Source organism: Astatotilapia calliptera, chromosome 13 (genome assembly GCF_964374335.1).
Source record: "Astatotilapia calliptera chromosome 13, fAstCal68.1, whole genome shotgun sequence".
Classification (NCBI taxonomy): Eukaryota; Metazoa; Chordata; class Actinopteri; order Cichliformes; family Cichlidae; genus Astatotilapia; species Astatotilapia calliptera.
The window spans coordinates 17,040,841-17,057,270 of NC_137434.1; the positions used below are offsets into that span (position 1 = coordinate 17,040,841).

The window sequence follows — 16,430 nt, forward strand, 5'->3', positions numbered from 1 at the left end:
ATCAATATCAGTAGATTTATTACATGGAGCACAGTCTCGACAGAGTATTTAAACCAAACTTCAAACAATTTTCCAACTAATAGTGTTTATTTTGTACACAAACATGCAAGGTGTTATTCCTCTGCAATCCCTCCGCATCCAGCACAGCTGGTGTGCTAGTCCAGTCCAGATAATACAAGGCCAGTTTAGAGAGACAATCTGTAAATACTATAGAATGAAGACAAGATGTAGCCCTTTACATAGTGCATTTATTGCTAATTACAGATTTCAAGCAGCTGCAACAGTATGCTGCCAAGAGCTGTAAGCAGCTGCAGCTGCCTGGCTGTGCTGGATGAAGCAGAGATTGCTCCAAACTCAGTTACATTTCTGGGGAAATCTTTGCTGTTATGTTTAATCAAAGCTTTGAGGATTCGTTTCAAACACAGCTTAAGCAACTTGTCACATTAATTTATCAAAATAACTTTAATTTAACAACCAATCCATCTTAAAGAAGATCCATCATTAAAGAGCTTCCAGGCTCAGCTCAGTTTAGACAGATTTCTAGATGGTTCATCAGTTCTCGGTGGTGACTGACTGGATACTCGGCCTGGCAGACGGGACACTCCAGGAAGCTTTCATTCATCAAGTTGCTGTGAGGCGAGGACGTCAGGCTGGGTCTGGAGAACTGGGACAGGGGAGGGTTCGTTTCCCCTGAGCTCTGATCCGGCTTCTCTCTCTAACATAAACAACAACATCCATCAGTTACACTTTAGTCCTGGGATTAAAAAAAACTAACAAAAAAAAAAGAAAACTGCTAAATTTATTCCAAAGTAAATCTTAAAGCTACACTATTTTTTACAATAACAGAGTAGGCTGAGTATGAAAGGTGCTGCTTTTTACTTGATTTTACAACTTGAATTCGTTTTGAATGTTTGCTTTAACTGTGGTTCGTGCAGAAAATTATCAATGGAAGAAATTACAGCAGCAGACACGCAAAGTGAGGAAACATCTGGTGTGCTCAGGTGAACAAAAGGCAGTAAGTACTGAATATTCAGTGACCAGGCAAATAAAAACACAGCTCCAAATGAAAATTAATGTTGCCTGCAACACTGAATTTGTTAAAAAAGGAAAACAAAATACTGGCAGCTGCTAGAGCTACCCCTCAGCCTCCTAGTAGACAAACCTATGGTATCAATTTGAAACTCCTAGGTCATTTCCTTCTTAAGTTATTACAAGATTTTAAGAAAACTTGACCTCTGATCTTGAGGTCGAGATTACAAAATCCTGTGTTGCCTTGTTCATGAGTTATCATGTTCAGAAACGTTGACGTCCACACCATGATGGGGTGGGCACTCTTTATCCTTTAAAGGCTGAGGGGTAAAAACTCTATTAATGCAGCTTTAAGTTTGATCACAGATCAATCTTATCATCCTCTGATTAGATACTGACGCCAACCTTTAACTGCTTTGCCACATGGCCTTTTCCTTTTTGCAATGCCTTCAGAACTTTGACCATTTGCTTCTTTAAATAAGAGCAATTCTGCCTCTCATCCTCAAGGTCTTGTGAAGAAATCTGGATCTAAAATGTAAAAAATTGTCACTGCGATGAACTGAATGAATAACACTATAATAAAAGAGATAATGTGTGGCTGTAGAAGGCAGGCACAGACAAAACAGAGCACACTGTGTTTGCATACTGCAACCTTTTTATCTCCAAAAGACTTATTAAAAAACACAAACTGGCCATCCTCTGTGCATTGTCATTAATCTGCGCCATCATTAACAATGGGTAAATCAGCAACACGAAACTGCGAAAACTAACAGAAAGTAAATGTGCCTGTCATACCTGTCGCTCTAGGTCTGCAATCTTTTCCTGGTCTGCATGGTGACGATTTAACATAAACCTCTGAAAGAGATTCGCCTGATTGGAGCGTAATTTTTCTGTGATTTCATTGGCTCTTTCTTCCCTCATGTGAGCACATTAAGATTTTTACTTTTTACCTGCAGCTCAGAGTTTCCCGACCTTCTTCTCTCATCATCCAGCACGCCCTGGAGGACTTCTCTCACATCTCTCTGTTGTTGCTCTTCATCCTCAGGGCAATTCTGCACTTCCTGTGTGCTTCTGCTCAACCTTTCAGCTTGCAGCTGCTGTTTGAGCTCCTCCACTTCCCTTTCTCTTTCCTTGCACCTACAGATCATTTTTGCCTGTCAAATAGCTAACCACCAACTTAAATGGAAACATATAATCATTACAGCCATTCTCAAACTTCAGACTGCTAACCATTTTAAAGTATAAAGATAACCTGTCTGCTTTTGTTTTTGGTATCAAAAAAAGGCAGAAAAGAAAATTAAGAATTCCGTTTTAAATCACGTAGTTCTTAAAGTTAATCCATTTTTAATGGATTATTTAATTGGAATTATAAAATAAGCAAAACTACTGGCAATTATAAAATATATTTTCAAATATATTTCAATGTAAAAAGTAACTCCTGGTAGCCCACCTGCAATACAGGTACAGTCCACCAGAGGGCTGCAGTCCACACTTTGTCTATTACTGATCTATTTTTTATGCCTTGATTTTTCAAACATACCAATTTTGGGTGATCATCAGATTTTGGTGGGTCACTTCAACTCGTTCCCTCAGTACCTCCAGTTCATCCTTGGCTTTCTGGAGGAGTCTTTCATAATGCTCCTGCATCTGGCTTATTTTCTCTTTCTCTACAATAAGAAAAAGAAATCAAAAATTAAAAGCAGAAGTGGGAAACAAAAGCATGTCTACTCAGATGTGCGCCATGTGGCATTAAAAAAAGATAAATGAAGCACATGAGGACACATTCTGTTACAGTGGGCTACTATTGGACAATCTTGATATTTTAAAAACTTGTTGTGACAGACTGCTGCCCCTTGTCGCCCCAGTGGTGAGTGTCCACTGCCCACTATCCTCTTGGCTCACCGTCTGAATGGTCCTCATTGTGCTGCTGTGAACGGGCCTGATTGGCTTCATTCAGCTGCTTCTCCAGCCATAACATTCTGGCCAGAATCGCCCTCACATAGGCCTCTCTCTGCTGGTCATACTCCAGCCACTGCTTGTTTTTTTCCAAGGCCTCAGGGCATTGAATGAAATAATGAGAAGCACATAAAAGAAAAGACAGAAACAGATCTTTGCCAGAAAGATGTCTCCAAACCACAAACACTTAGTACGACATGTATACTGTAGCCTGACTTGTAAGTAAAAACGGACTAAAAGAAGATTAAGGGGAAGGATAGGAGTGGATAGAAAAACACAGGGGGCATTTCCCAGCTGTGCCAAGAAAACACTTACATCTCTGAGATGAATTTGGACCTCTGCCACAGCTTCATTACTCGTGGAAACCTGTTCATCAGCTGTGGAGTCCTACCAGAGAGACCAGAAAGACACAAAACAATACTGCACATTTGAAAATGAGCAATTCATATTAACAGTCTCTTAGTTGCTACGATAAAAAACAAAAGCTAGCTGGCAGGCAGAACAGTTCAAAAAAGATCCATAACATCTCTATGATGACTATCATGGCTCTCAGTATCCTAATGGTAGTGAGACTGAAAAATACCTGCTGCTATCTAGTGGTATAACTGGGGCAAGAGGGGCTTAATTAGCTAAACAGATGCTGGAAAGTCTAAGAGTAATGTGAGCAGTGTGAAGGAAATAATCACATTCACATGACTGCATCTGAAGCAGGACAGCTGCAAATTTAACAAGCAATTAAAAATGCTCCACACAACATCGAGACCTTTTCTTGTTTGCTAGATTATAACAGAGAGACTGACAAACATTCATGCTAGAATCGCCAATCAAGGCCCAGCTACTGGATTCAAATCCAGGACCTTCTTAGTCTAAGGTGATGGTACTAACCATTCTGCTTCCACTATTTTCAGACAGCTTTCTTCCACCAGTAAACCAGTGCAGAAAAATGTTGCTCCCATTGCACCTACAGTGGACACGTCTGTCCACAACAGTCACCAGCTAGTGGCATGCAGTGGAACTATCTCAATGACACACTGGTCTATAAACAACACTCCACTGAGCCAGAATTCCTACTCGAAGGACTCTCTATAGGAAGCTGGCCAGTATGACCCACTAAGCTTCATCCTGTTGACCAGTTGGGCAAAAATTGGGCAAAACTGTTTTAGGCCCCCTGGATGATACCAAGGTGCTTAGAAGATGATTTGATGTTGTTGGCGAGAGGGACAATTTAGTGACAGACATCCAAACACAAGATACTCAGTTTTGTCAGGATAAAGGAGGAGGACATTTGAAGATTTATTTATTAATGGTAGTAAAGCATTCATAGAGGTAGGAGAAGCTGTTGAGCATCCAGACTGCTAAACTAAAGGTCTGAGATAAAACTTACTCAGCTAATACAACTTCCCAAATACAAAGCTTCAGAGAAAGAGACAGACACTGATGCCTGCCTTTCCAAATGAATACAAAAGTCATGACTGACATTTAAGGGGAGCTGTGTTGGAAAACCCAGCAGTGACCCCTTGTGGGAAAGGAATTATTTGCATTGACATCACTGGCTGTCCCCTGTAGTAGCAGGGCAAAAAACCTGGCAAGCAATTAAGCATGCCTAACATGCTCCAGACCTTTTTCTGTGCTTTAACCAGACAATGCTATATGGTCTATAGATTTGAAGAGAAAGATGTACTGGGTTAAACAGAACTGTTTGTTTTTACTGCTTCCGACATTATAAACTCTAATTTGAAAATCTGCTATACCTGCTTCCCTGTAACTTTTTTCTCGACATACTGACACCTTGTTGAGATGACCTCAAGCTTCTCCTCGATTTCCTCAATCTCTCTGGAGTAACGGGATATGCTACTCACTGCATCCACTGGTCTCTTTTCTTTTTCACACAGCTGCTCAGAGGGTGAAGCAGTTTTCTCATGTTTCGTCCTAAATTCCCGGGTACACTCGAGCCTGATGGCTTCAAGAGAGAGGAATCTCTGCATGGAGATACAACAAAACATCTTTTAAATATTGGCAGGATGTATTGATACAAAAAAATTGTAAAAATAATTAGACTTAGCAGTGTGAGCATGATTACCTCTACAAGCTTATTATGCTGCGACTGCTGATGGGTCAGTTCAGCCAGGGTCCTTTTCAGGTAGGCATTCTCTTTCCTGAGGCTGCTGACAACCATGGCAAGCTCTGAGTTGAGCTTTTTCTTGAGAGAGCGCTTGTATTTAGATGCTGCCATCCCTGTTACCTGCTCACAAGTATCACAGGAGCAATGCATCTTAGAACATAACATATGAAACATCAACAATACAAGCAGGATTACATTACCTAATATTCACGAGCAAAGACAACTTCACCAAAGTTTGATTTCTGAGCAGTAATTTTATAATTAGTTTGTAATGTATTGCATTGCAGCTAGTTGCTTTTGACTTTGAAACCTAGTGTATTTTTAAATATATATACATATATTTTTTTTCTTATTCTTTATTTTATTTAAAGGTGTCTCTAAATTTATTAGCAACGCACCTACATCCCACTACATGTAAGACAAATTGAATTAAATAAATCTGGCATCAGCAAAGTGCTACCCCCCCCACACACACACACGTTAAAATATATTTTTGTGTCTATCGCTAGTTAACAAGCTAACAGTTAACATGCTAACAAAATCGCTCATACTTAAGAGTTAAACTGGATACCGAATATTGGTCTCTCATATCTATAAAATAACATTAATGATGTAAAAAACCGCTTATAACCGCCATAATCTATAAGGTTTTTGCTAGACAGAATTAAAGCTACTTTAGCTAGCTAGCCAACGTTAAATAGCTAGTGTTACCATTTAGCTAACGTTATTATAACAGTATTGAAATATGACTGCTCATTTTAAAATAAATCTTACTTTCTTAAGGTATTGTTTTACCAAATCTGCTGCAACACCTACTGGGTTTATATTTTGTTACCTAAAGATGGTGTTGACTGTCAAATTGTGAAGTTGGATGATTATGGCAACCTTTCTTCATCGCCCACTAGCGTGAAAACGGAGAAGAGGAGGAGCTCAGCGGATAAAACTGGTGTTAAATAATAACAATATTGCCTTTCTATATGAATGTTTTTGCAGCTTATTAACTTTTAGATTTAACATAAAAGTGTGTGGCTTTACTTAATAGAAGAAACGTTACTTTAAGCAAGTATTTTTAAAAAAATTGACTGCAGGGGAAGATGGCAGTACTTAGGCATCACCACAGAGTGGCGCTGCAGCACAGGATGAGGGTCTCTTTTTGGTGCTCCGTACAGTAAAGCCGCTTCAGGCTGCTGGTGGCTGCTGTGACTCATAAGGTGATTGGTATCCGCCCCTCTCCTCCTCTGCTTTAAACTTTGTCTCAGTTCCTCCTATGATGGCACCTTCTCTCTCAGAGGAATATAAAGCTTTTCTTTGAGTGTTTTTTTTTTTGGACTTCTATCAACATGCTGCGGGTCATAGTTGAATCCGCCAGCGGGATACCCAAAAAGAAACTTGGCAACCCAGATCCAATAGCTTCGGTGATCTTTAGAGGTGAGAAAATTCTTCAGGATAACTATTACCTTAACTCTTCCTGCTGTATGCTCTGCCACTTCTTTTCTAGGAGAAACTGAGCATCCATACAGTGTTTCACTTTCTGTCAGGTTAACATCTTTTGGTTGTAATCACTTAAACGTTTATTGCAGCTGAATATTTTGGCTGTGACTCAAAAAAACAAAGATGCATCCTTATAAGGTCAGAATAACCCACGGCTCCCAAAGGAGAAGGCTTGCATTGTTATTGTAATAAAAACTCCCTCAGGATTGTAAAATTGTTTGTGCAGCAATTATTTTTAGTTGAAAAATAAGTTTGGCGTTGGTTTGAGACTTTTATGTGTCGCTCCTATTCACTGTTAAACCTCAAAATGCTTGGGAGGAAGATATTTTAAAAAAGGAATATAAATCATTGCTTTGTCATTTTTTCTTACAGGTGAAAAGAAGAAAACCAAAGCAGTTGATAATGAGCTCAATCCAGTTTGGAATGAAGTAAGTGTAAACTGAAAGTTAACTTTAATGTTTGGGTGTGATGTTGATGTGTATGTTGTCAACATGACTCCCTGCTGGTGGTTGATTCCAAATGCCCCTTATTTGTAATTACAGGTGTTTGAATTTAATTTGAAAGGCAGCCCTCTGGATGCATCTTCATTCATCAACGTGGTTGTAAAAGACTACGAAACAATCGGAAAAGACAAGTATGTGCACGGAGGGCAATGGGTGGAAAAATGATCACATTTGCATGTTGATTTAGTCATGAATGTGTGTCTGTTTTAAAGTGATGGCAGCCTTAGTTGTCTTAAACCAGACTGGTGTGTGGCACTGAATCAGTACTTAACCCATCATAACAAAGTCTCTGAGTCAGCAAGTTCATTTGAGTGCAGCTAGTCATTACAGATATACATGTGTTTTATGGCTCTGGTAATAACTTAAAGGGAAAACCTCATCCCAACTCAGTGGTTTTTCCTTTTGACATGTAATTATAATCAGTGTAGCAGAGTTTCATGGTAGCTGTGCACCGATGACCAACATTATAACTCCCAGCGTGTGGCTGAAAACAGTTATTATGATCTTTTCCCGAGGAGCAAAGCAGCATGTTGAAACTTCACTGGTATGTTTAACTCCAGGACTGACTCGTCCATGTTAAGACTTGCTATGGTGAACAATGGTGATCCAGCATTTAAAAAAATATTACCTTAAAAGGGAAAAAAATTGTTCCTTTTCACTATTCTTTCTTGAAACTCAAACTGTTGCTTATTAGTCACTTTAATAATCCTCATTAATGTGTTTGACCGATATGCACAAAACACAGAGAGTCTGGGTTCTTTTGTTTTTAAAAAGTGGAGACAAGAAAGGAGACCAAGTAATAACATTTCCATTGAGTCACTGCAGTGACTGATTGTACACAGTATAAATTCCCCTGAGGCAGGCAAAAGGGGTGTGGGGGTGGGTGGGGGTAGTGGGTGAAGACTGTCTGCCTTAGCTACACAAGCACTTTATGCTTTTCCAAAGCTGCATGAGAGGGGAAGCTTGTGCTGGCTTGTCATCGGCACGTTTGTCATTATTAACAGACAGTAAAGCCAAAAATCAGGAAACTTGTTTTTTTGTTTTTTTTTTTAACCAACCGTTACCCCCATCTAAAATCCATAATAGGAAAGAGAAGGAGTGTGATTCAGGGAACCGAAGAGGGATGTCTAATCTGTACTGCAGTTAAAAGAAGGCAAATCCAGCTGCTCAACTTGCAGTTTTGAGACCTAGTTTCCTTTGGGACATTTTATTTTGGTATTTCCTCAGCTGTCTTTAAAAGCCATACATTAGTAGTGGAAAATACCTGTGTATACCAAAAAATGGTTAGACATTTTAAAGTAAAAATCCTCTCTTTAGTAGAGCAGCTACAAATATTTGACACTAGAATTTAAAGTTTTCTTTCGCAGTAGAAGTTATGTATACTCATTATCCTTATACTGTGTTTTCCTTGCACAGTGTGCCAGGGGCAGTAATTTACCATCCCAGATTCTTTCCACAGATGACACTTTCTGCCAAGAACAAGTTTTCTAAGCTCTGTGGAGTCTCAACTAATCCCACATCTGTTGAGAACCACAGAGAAAATTGTGAAAGCAACTCATGAAAGCGACCATTCTCATGTTCTTTACTTACTATAAGACTGTTCTCCCACCTCTTTGGCTCTGCATTTGTTCATTGTTAAACTGGGCATAGAGCACATGCCTGTGGTACATGTTAATGGTTTCCATCTTTATGGGTTTTCCTCATAAACTAGTTCCACTGCTGTATGCAAATCTCCCTTTTAACAAAATGAGTAAAGTGACATCAGAGGAAAACTTGCTCTGGAATTAATCTTTGAGTTCAACTTGAGTTACAGTCATTTGGTAAATGAACCTAAATAGTGGTTTCTACTCTAACTTAGCATTCAGCTCTTTGTACTATAAAGCCACATTCGCCCTGTTATAGTCCTTAAATTTATGGCTCAAAGGAACCCAGCATATCAGATGCAACAACACTGCTGCCATTCAACAAGCTACTAATAACGGAAATATAGTTACTCCCAAAGGACAAACAGAAACAAAAAGACACAGAATTCCCAACTAGAAACAAACAAAAGAGGAAGAAGACCATGAGCCAACCACATCAGCCACACAGCGGGGCATTGGATTCAGGCTTCTCCCCTAAACTAGGTCTGGAAAACTAGACTAACATAAACCAAAGCTAAAAACACTGAGAACTCCCAACTTTAACTATACTTAATAATCAAAGCTAAGAAAACAATAGAAAGATAAAGCTAGTGAAAAGGTCAAAGACACCAGTTGCCAACCATCATGCTGTACTTATGGTACTGTATTTTGTTACCCTGTATTTATACACGTGTAATGATAACAAAGTTCAATCCTAATCCCACCTTCTCTGGGTTTATATTTGTGCAGGAAGCCGTCAACAACCAATCAGCATTAGGAATAGATCAGATAAGTGAGAGAACAGGTTAATGGGGTTGACAAGATAAACACAACACCCTGATGTCACAAGCGCAGATATGCTCACTCTCCAATGGACCAGCTGAGGGCATCTCAGTCTTGCCCAAGATTGCTTTGACATGCAAACTACAGGGATTGAACTACAAACCTTTCCACTGGTAGACAAACCGCTCAACCTTCTGAGCCACAGCTGCGCCCATGCGCCCATGCTATGATTTATAAAAATGCCCGGTGTGTTGCAAGCTATTGTCATTATTACATATATTACATAATTTCCTTTTAATAAAGTAACAATGTCGGTGTTGTTGCTTGATTTGTTATATTTATATGAAGAAGTGAAACTGAGAAGTGGAAACTTTTAGGTATCCACAGCAACAAGCAATTACAGTCACAAACAGTGAGTCCAGTTCCTGCCTGTGGTAATTCTTCAGCACAAATTGTGGAAGCAAAGCATCCCTAGCATCCTTAGTTTTATCGATTGGAAAGAGGTTGATGGTTTCCTTGATTGGCGTATGACTTGAGTGAATGTGAATGGAAATGAATGTGATTGCTTTTCAGATTTATTGGTTCTGCAAGAATCTCACTGAAAGACTTGGCCAGTGGTCATGCGAAATCCCTCCCATCCAAGAACATACCACTTGTCAATGAGAAGCAGCAGTCTTTTGGGGTGAATACCTTTAATTAATAGCGTGATCCTACTTATTGTGCAGTTGTTTTTGTGAAATGCAATACAGCTGGACAGATTTACATCGTGATGGGTGGTAATTAAGAATGTATTCTTTTTTTAGGCAGTCATTAATTTGCTCATTGGGTATGAGTCACCTATCAATGCCACTTCAAACCTAAATGATCAAACTGATGGAGACATATCTCATTTGGATGCTGGTAAGAAGACTAAAATCTATCTATCTATCTATCTATCTATCTATCTATCTATCTATCTATCTATCTATCTATCTATCTATCTATCTATCTATCTATCTATCTATCTATCTATCTATCTATCTATCTATCTATCTATCTATCTATCTATCTATCTATCTATCTATCTATCTATCTATCTATCTATCTATCATATGCAAAGTTACATTCCATGAATAGTTGCATTCATTGTACACCAAGATGTTATACTGAGGATGGGAAAGCTGGATCCTTGAGTCTTCTCCAGACAATCCCAGAGATTCTAAATGGGGCTAAGGTCTGGACTCTGTGGTAGCTAAAACCAAGTGTGAAAATAATGTCTCGTGCTTCCTAGGTATGGTGCGTGAATGGCTTCACCTTCACTACCCATCACTTTGGAAAATGCTAAATCTGGATTCATCATACCACATGACTGTTTATCATTGCAACAAAGTTCATGTTCACTAGGAAACTGAAGAACATCCCACTCCGACTAGCCTTGATGATGCATGTCTGTGTAGGTTCTCAGTCATCAAGGTTATGGTAGTCAAAGGAGCTTGAAAAGTTTTAGGCCATGGTTGACCAGGTCAACTAACACACAGAGAGGGTGGCTTATGACACCGAAGATTACCCACCAACAATGTAGTCTTGAGATCCCTTTCCTGGTGCCTCAACTCCCACTGACATCTTGCATTCGATGACATCAGTAGGTCACATAATACGGTGAGGCAAGGGTACGCAATGGCGTCACCCAAAACCGCTGGTGATAATGACGCAACATTTTTCTTCATACCTTGGCTCATGAGATGATTAATAGTGGGTCAGCAACCCTCTTAAGGGACAACTCCCACTAGGGTTTAAATAACCTGAACTCTCCACCGTGTGGTTTTAGAACTGAAGAAACTTCTCAGATAAGAGGTGAAACGTCTTTAAAAACTTTTTAAAAATCCAGTCGCCTTCTTTTCAGGCTCCTTAGACCTCACTGATGCATGGTTTTCTTAAAGCTGCACAGAAGTTTAGTCCCAATCCCTTGTGTTCTCGTTGCATTGAATGCGTGAAAATGCTCCAGAAATCACTGTTAAAAACAACCGTGCGTTCTACTGATGATTTTTCACACTCTGATATCACTAAACATTTAAGTGATCTATGGTCACAATCATTCAAGATTTATTTCTGACCACATTTCTTCCTCAAAAATGATAATTCACCATGATCCTTGTAGGTTTTAATGACATGTTGGACAGTGTGTAACACAGTTTTAGTTGTTTCAGCAATCTCCTTAGTTCTTTTATCTACTTGATGCCATTAGGTCAAATGACCTATCTGAAAATGAGCAACATCTTTTCCACAGTTATGGGATATGTCTTAAAACATGGTTGTTTAAGAAAAAAAGGAGCTGTTCACTGCATCGGGTTAAATAACCAGTTGCACGCCGAGACATATTAGTCACCACAGGACTGAAGCTTAGCATGAGTAGAATAATAATGAATATGAATGACTATGAATTTCATGTTTTTCTTTCTGATTTTGCACCAAAAAGGGAGTGATGAGGGTGATGAGGGAGAAGCAGACACAGATGGGGGAGGTCAGGGTGGAGGCTCAGGAGCTCCCACTTTACCAGGCCACCCTGGGAAATCCAGACAATCTATCCGTCTGAGGCGTAAGAGGCACAGAGCCCTGGCCAATAAGCCTCAGGACTTCCAGGTATTGTTTGACTTGCAATTATTTTTAATCTACGCCTAGATAATGACAAATATCACTCTAAGAAGGAAATGTTATTGTTAATCACATAAATGACAGAAAGTTTCACCAGTACTGCTTAACACGTAAGCCAGTGCCAGGGAATAGACAAACAGGAAACAGACATGCCAACAACTTTTCTGGTTCTGCTTCAGTTTCTCTGGGACAATATTGTTGATCCACAGTTTTCCAATATTTAATTGAGCTGGATTGTACTTTAAAAGTTGGCAGAAAAAGTAAAGTAGCCCAAATAAATAAAAAAATGTTACCTTTTCAAACAGATCCGTGTTCGGGTTGTCGAGGGTAGACAGCTGCCTGGCAACAACATCAAGCCTGTGGTTAAAGTGAGTGTATGTGGACAGACCCACAGGACGAGAATTAGGAGAGGGAACAGCCCGTTCTTTGATGAGGTAATGAATCTATGGCCACGCAAAGATACTCAACTCGTCCAGAAATGACTCTTGAGAAGTTTGTTACTGATTGCATACTTTTGCTTTTGACCTTGCTTGTCTATTTTTAACCTCCGTTTGTCTACTTTCCTTGCCACTTCTGTGAGCTTTAATAACCTCCTGTGATATTTCTCTCTTTATCAGCAGCTTTAGAGTCGCCTTCTGTAGATACTGAAGGAGTCCTTTCAGCTTTCTCTTGCAGTATAACTAATCCCTCTCATTTGCATTTGCATTTACCTCATCTCAGCTTTTGCCAGAATGTACAGTTAGAATCTCAGCTAAAAGCAAATGTAAGTTGTGTGATTTGCCACAAAAAGTTATATTAGCGTGCTTCTGGCATAGAAATATACTGTGCACACACAGTTGTCTCTCTCTCTTCTCCAGATGTTTTTCTACAATCTTAACATGCTACCGTCAGAACTGTTTGATGAGAGCATCAACATTCGGGTATGCAGATAAGTTATATTAAAATGTAATACTGTTTTTTGTTTGTTGTTTTGTTTTTACAGAAAATTAGTATATTGTACCATCTGTTATGCGATTTTACAATCAAATCATTTCTCCATCTCATATCTTTTCTCCATAGGTCTATGACTCCTTCTCCCTCAGATCTGACAGTCTAATTGGAGAGTTCAAGGTGTGTCAAGAATGCTTTTAAATACTAAACTTTGCATTCGTCGTTTCACAGTTCAAGGATGAATTAGTAGTCTGACATTTTTCTTTCCTATCCAGCTTGATGTTGGCTACATCTACGACGAACCTAGTGAGTATTTTGGTATTGTATGCACGTCTTGGGAAAGTTCCCTTTCTATACACTGCAGGTAGATGTTTGAACATGTTGAATATGACACCATATCCAGGTCACGCCATAATGAGGAAATGGCTCCTCCTCAGTGATCTTGATGATTCGAGCTTGGGGCCTAGAGGCTACCTGAAAGTCAGCATAATTGTTGTGGCTACTGGAGATGAACCATCGGTAAGAGTAGCTTCTTCCTCAAAATCAAAACACCTTTCTCTTAATGCAGTGTTAATAACATAAAGATCTCTTCTGCTCTGCTCTTGCTTCTTGCGTACAGACTGAGAAGAGAGAGTCAAATGAGGAGCAAGATGACATAGAGAACAATCTTTTGGTGCCAGCTGGAGTCACGATGCGATCAGCCACGCTGAACCTTAAAGTCTATCGTGCTGAGGATATGCCACAGAGTAAGTGGTGTACCGGGTATTAAATTTCTGCAGCTCTCATGGGCTGATGCATTGAAATCCGTTTAAGAAGCTTCTGTTTTATGTTGCAGTGGATGATGCCTTTGTTCAGACAGTAAAACAGGTATTTGGAGGGGATGGAGACAGGAAAAACTTGGTGGATCCATATTTGGAAGTCAGCTTTGCTGGGAAGAAGGTATTTCATGTTAGATTAAAGTTTTTAAAAATTTCCCTCAATGTAATTATAGTTCATTTAACATTATTATTTTGTCTTTTTAGGCTTCTACCAAAATAATTGAGAAAAATGCGAATCCAGAGTTTAACCAATTCATCAGTCTTCAAGTAAAGGTAATAAAGATGCATATTAAAAAGAAGCTTTGATTCAAAATTGAATGAGACTTTAATCTCCATCATAAATAACCTCTGCCTCTGTAGTTTCCCTCCATGTGCGAATGCATCAAGTTGACTATGTATGACTGGTAAGCACTGACATTCATTCACAGACATGGGTAACAATAACACGACCACTATCTGACATGTATATATATTCTTTGCAGGGATCGTCTAACCAAGGATGATGCCATAGGAACAGCATTTTTGAATCTAAGCAAGATATCTTCCTCTGGCGGAGAGATTGAAGGTAATCATACAGTATTGTTTATATTTTGTCACTCACTGGTTTATGTCCATGTTGTGATATGAAATGTAATACCGCTTTTTTTTTTATTCATTCAAAACAGAAACACAGGCTGAAAATTCCAACACAGTCACCGAATGTATGTACTAAATGATTTATCTTCTTTTATGTAAAAAAAGACTCTAAGTTTCTAAGAGCTTAACTCACTCCTTCTCTTTATGTATCTAACCTTACCTGTAAATCCTGGTGGATTTTTGTTTTTTCTGTGTGTTACCGTGAGCACAGCTGCATCAGAAGTTGGTTTTCTCCCAGCCTTTGGGCCTTGCTACGTCAACCTGTATGGCAGCCCGAGAGAGTACTCAGGTCTGCCTGACCCATACGATGAACTCAACCATGGAAAGGTAGCACCAACCAGAACTTCTGCATGATATTTCACTCTCATTGGTATTCATTTTATTTCATATTCATGTTTTTGCATTTTCAACTCTTTCAGGGAGAAGGGGTCGCATACAGGGGGAGGGTCCTTGTTCAACTGTCCACTCAGCTGGATGGAAAGACTGATAAAAATGTGGATGACATCTCAAGTGATGACATCTTGGTCGCACAGGTACTCACGCCGCTCACCGTAACCCTGTCATGCTGTATTTACTCCAGTAAACTGCAAGGTGCCTTTAAACTGATGGTGTGAACATCCCTAAGCAGAAACAAAAACCAGCAGTTTGTTTTCATTTACGTAATCTAAATGTGGTCCTGAACAGGGATAGAATACCTCTAACCAACAGTGTGGAATTAAATTATAACACTCCCACATCTTTTTAATTGGTTGCAGAAATACCAGCGGAGGAGGAAGTATTCCCTGTGCGCAGTTTTCCACAGTGCATGCATGCTCCAAGAGCCTGGTGAACCAATCCAGTTTGAGGTCAGCATCGGTAATTATGGGAACAAGCTGGATTCCACCTGCAAGCCGCTGGCGTCCACCACCCAGTACAGCTTTGCTGTTTTTGATGGTACTTAGTTGTTTTTTAAGCTTGTTTATGGACTATGACGTAGTTTTGATATTTTCGTGACATTAAGGGAATTTAGGTAGGCATGTGTTTTTTTTTTTAATTGTTATTTAAGTCAAATATATATGACTAAATTACTTAAACTGTCAACCTCACTGTAAGTGTTTGGAATACTGAGTCATAAACTCCTAATGTGTGTGTAAAATAAATAATAAAACAGCACATTTACTGTGTATGGTGCAGGTAATCACTACTATTACCTACCCTGGGCTGACACTAAGCCTGTTGTGATTCTCACTTCGTACTGGGAGGACATCAGCTATCGCCTGTACTCTGTTAATATTCTCCTCTTCATTGCTGAGAGGCTGGTGAGAATAGCACACAGACATAATATTTCATAATATTTCTGCTGCTCATTAATCTCTCCCCTTTACGCTTTGTGATTTGTTTTAGGAGTCTCACCTTATTTCTTTTAAAACAGCCATCTTAACCAAAATTCCTGAGACACACCTTGCTGAAATTTGGCTTAAACTCATCAACTGCCTGATTGAGGACCTTAGCAAGTAAGACGAGACCAGGCAGATCCTACACTAGTCCTTTCAGTTGCATGAAGTAGTGGTTTGATGTAGATTATTGTTAGACAGCTGTGTTTTTTTCTGTTAGGACAGATACATTTGTAGGTGGCTGTTAAAGCTAAATAATCTGATGTGCGTGTGACAGTTTGCAGCTTCCAGTTCTGGAGGAACAGCAAAACATTACAGAACTGGATCTCCAAATAAAAAGCCTGCGTGATGCCGCTGTGGAAAGTATCAGGCAGATGGCCACTCGGGTGAGAGAAGAAGCCACAGACGTCAAGGCGACTGTTGGTGAAATTGAAAACTGGTTGGACAGACTCAAGCAGCTGGCAGAGGAGGTGAGAAAATGTTTCCTCTGCTAAAGAATGTCCAGGGCGTCATTGTTATCAAAAGTACAATGTAGT

At 39.5% G+C, this 16,430-nt stretch overlaps 2 protein-coding genes across 12 annotated transcripts in view; one reads left to right on the forward strand and one right to left on the reverse strand.

Annotated features, from left to right (window-relative positions):
• Positions 1–6,350, reverse strand: LOC113034782 (centrosomal protein of 55 kDa-like). Of its 11 annotated transcripts, none has more exons than XM_026189792.2 (11): positions 6,212–6,350; positions 5,943–6,008; positions 5,066–5,227; positions 4,737–4,964; positions 3,301–3,372; positions 2,932–3,082; positions 2,570–2,696; positions 1,980–2,166; positions 1,825–1,899; positions 1,435–1,557; positions 1–715 (listed from the first exon to the last, which is right to left on the reverse strand). In XM_026189792.2, the coding sequence occupies exons 3-11, from the start codon at positions 5,216–5,218 to the stop codon at positions 524–526; spliced, it is 1,308 nt and encodes a 435-aa protein (XP_026045577.2). In that variant the 5' UTR covers positions 5,219–5,227; positions 5,943–6,008; positions 6,212–6,350; the 3' UTR covers positions 1–523. The 11 variants fall into 11 exon arrangements, with proteins under 11 accessions (XP_026045577.2, XP_080144275.1, XP_026045582.2 ...); XM_080288149.1 differs by having other exon boundaries at positions 5,882–6,008; XM_026189797.2 differs by lacking the exon at positions 5,943–6,008 and having other exon boundaries at positions 6,212–6,347.
• The window catches only part of myofl (myoferlin like), a 22,192-nt gene continuing 12,061 nt past the window's right edge, over positions 6,300–16,430 (forward strand). The window contains exons 1-23 of the mRNA XM_026189790.2: positions 6,300–6,535; positions 6,971–7,026; positions 7,141–7,232; positions 10,080–10,188; positions 10,310–10,406; positions 11,962–12,125; positions 12,443–12,571; positions 12,995–13,057; positions 13,197–13,247; positions 13,343–13,373; positions 13,471–13,586; positions 13,687–13,813; positions 13,903–14,006; positions 14,090–14,158; positions 14,246–14,289; positions 14,368–14,450; positions 14,551–14,586; positions 14,733–14,848; positions 14,941–15,054; positions 15,277–15,454; positions 15,695–15,819; positions 15,905–16,014; positions 16,172–16,364. Of these exons, the coding sequence (XP_026045575.2) occupies positions 6,448–6,535; positions 6,971–7,026; positions 7,141–7,232; positions 10,080–10,188; positions 10,310–10,406; positions 11,962–12,125; positions 12,443–12,571; positions 12,995–13,057; positions 13,197–13,247; positions 13,343–13,373; positions 13,471–13,586; positions 13,687–13,813; positions 13,903–14,006; positions 14,090–14,158; positions 14,246–14,289; positions 14,368–14,450; positions 14,551–14,586; positions 14,733–14,848; positions 14,941–15,054; positions 15,277–15,454; positions 15,695–15,819; positions 15,905–16,014; positions 16,172–16,364 (2,295 nt within the window). The 5' untranslated portion in view covers positions 6,300–6,447. The remainder of the gene's footprint in view (positions 6,536–6,970; positions 7,027–7,140; positions 7,233–10,079; positions 10,189–10,309; positions 10,407–11,961; positions 12,126–12,442; positions 12,572–12,994; positions 13,058–13,196; positions 13,248–13,342; positions 13,374–13,470; positions 13,587–13,686; positions 13,814–13,902; positions 14,007–14,089; positions 14,159–14,245; positions 14,290–14,367; positions 14,451–14,550; positions 14,587–14,732; positions 14,849–14,940; positions 15,055–15,276; positions 15,455–15,694; positions 15,820–15,904; positions 16,015–16,171; positions 16,365–16,430) is intronic.

What these genes read in the sequence shown, in the direction of transcription:
- LOC113034782 (XM_026189792.2), bottom strand. Translation starts at nt 5,218, where the DNA reads ATGGCAGCATCTAAATACAAGCGCTCTCTCAAGAAAAAGCTCAACTCA. An exon ending in CTGATGATCACCCAAAATTG is followed by an intron (nt 2,167 to 2,569) that starts GTATGTTTGAAA and finishes AATGATCTGTAG; the next exon opens with GTGCAAGGAAAGAGAAAGGG. An exon ending in CGGGAAACTCTGAGCTGCAG is followed by an intron (nt 1,900 to 1,979) that starts GTAAAAAGTAAA and finishes CGCTCCAATCAG; the next exon opens with GCGAATCTCTTTCAGAGGTT.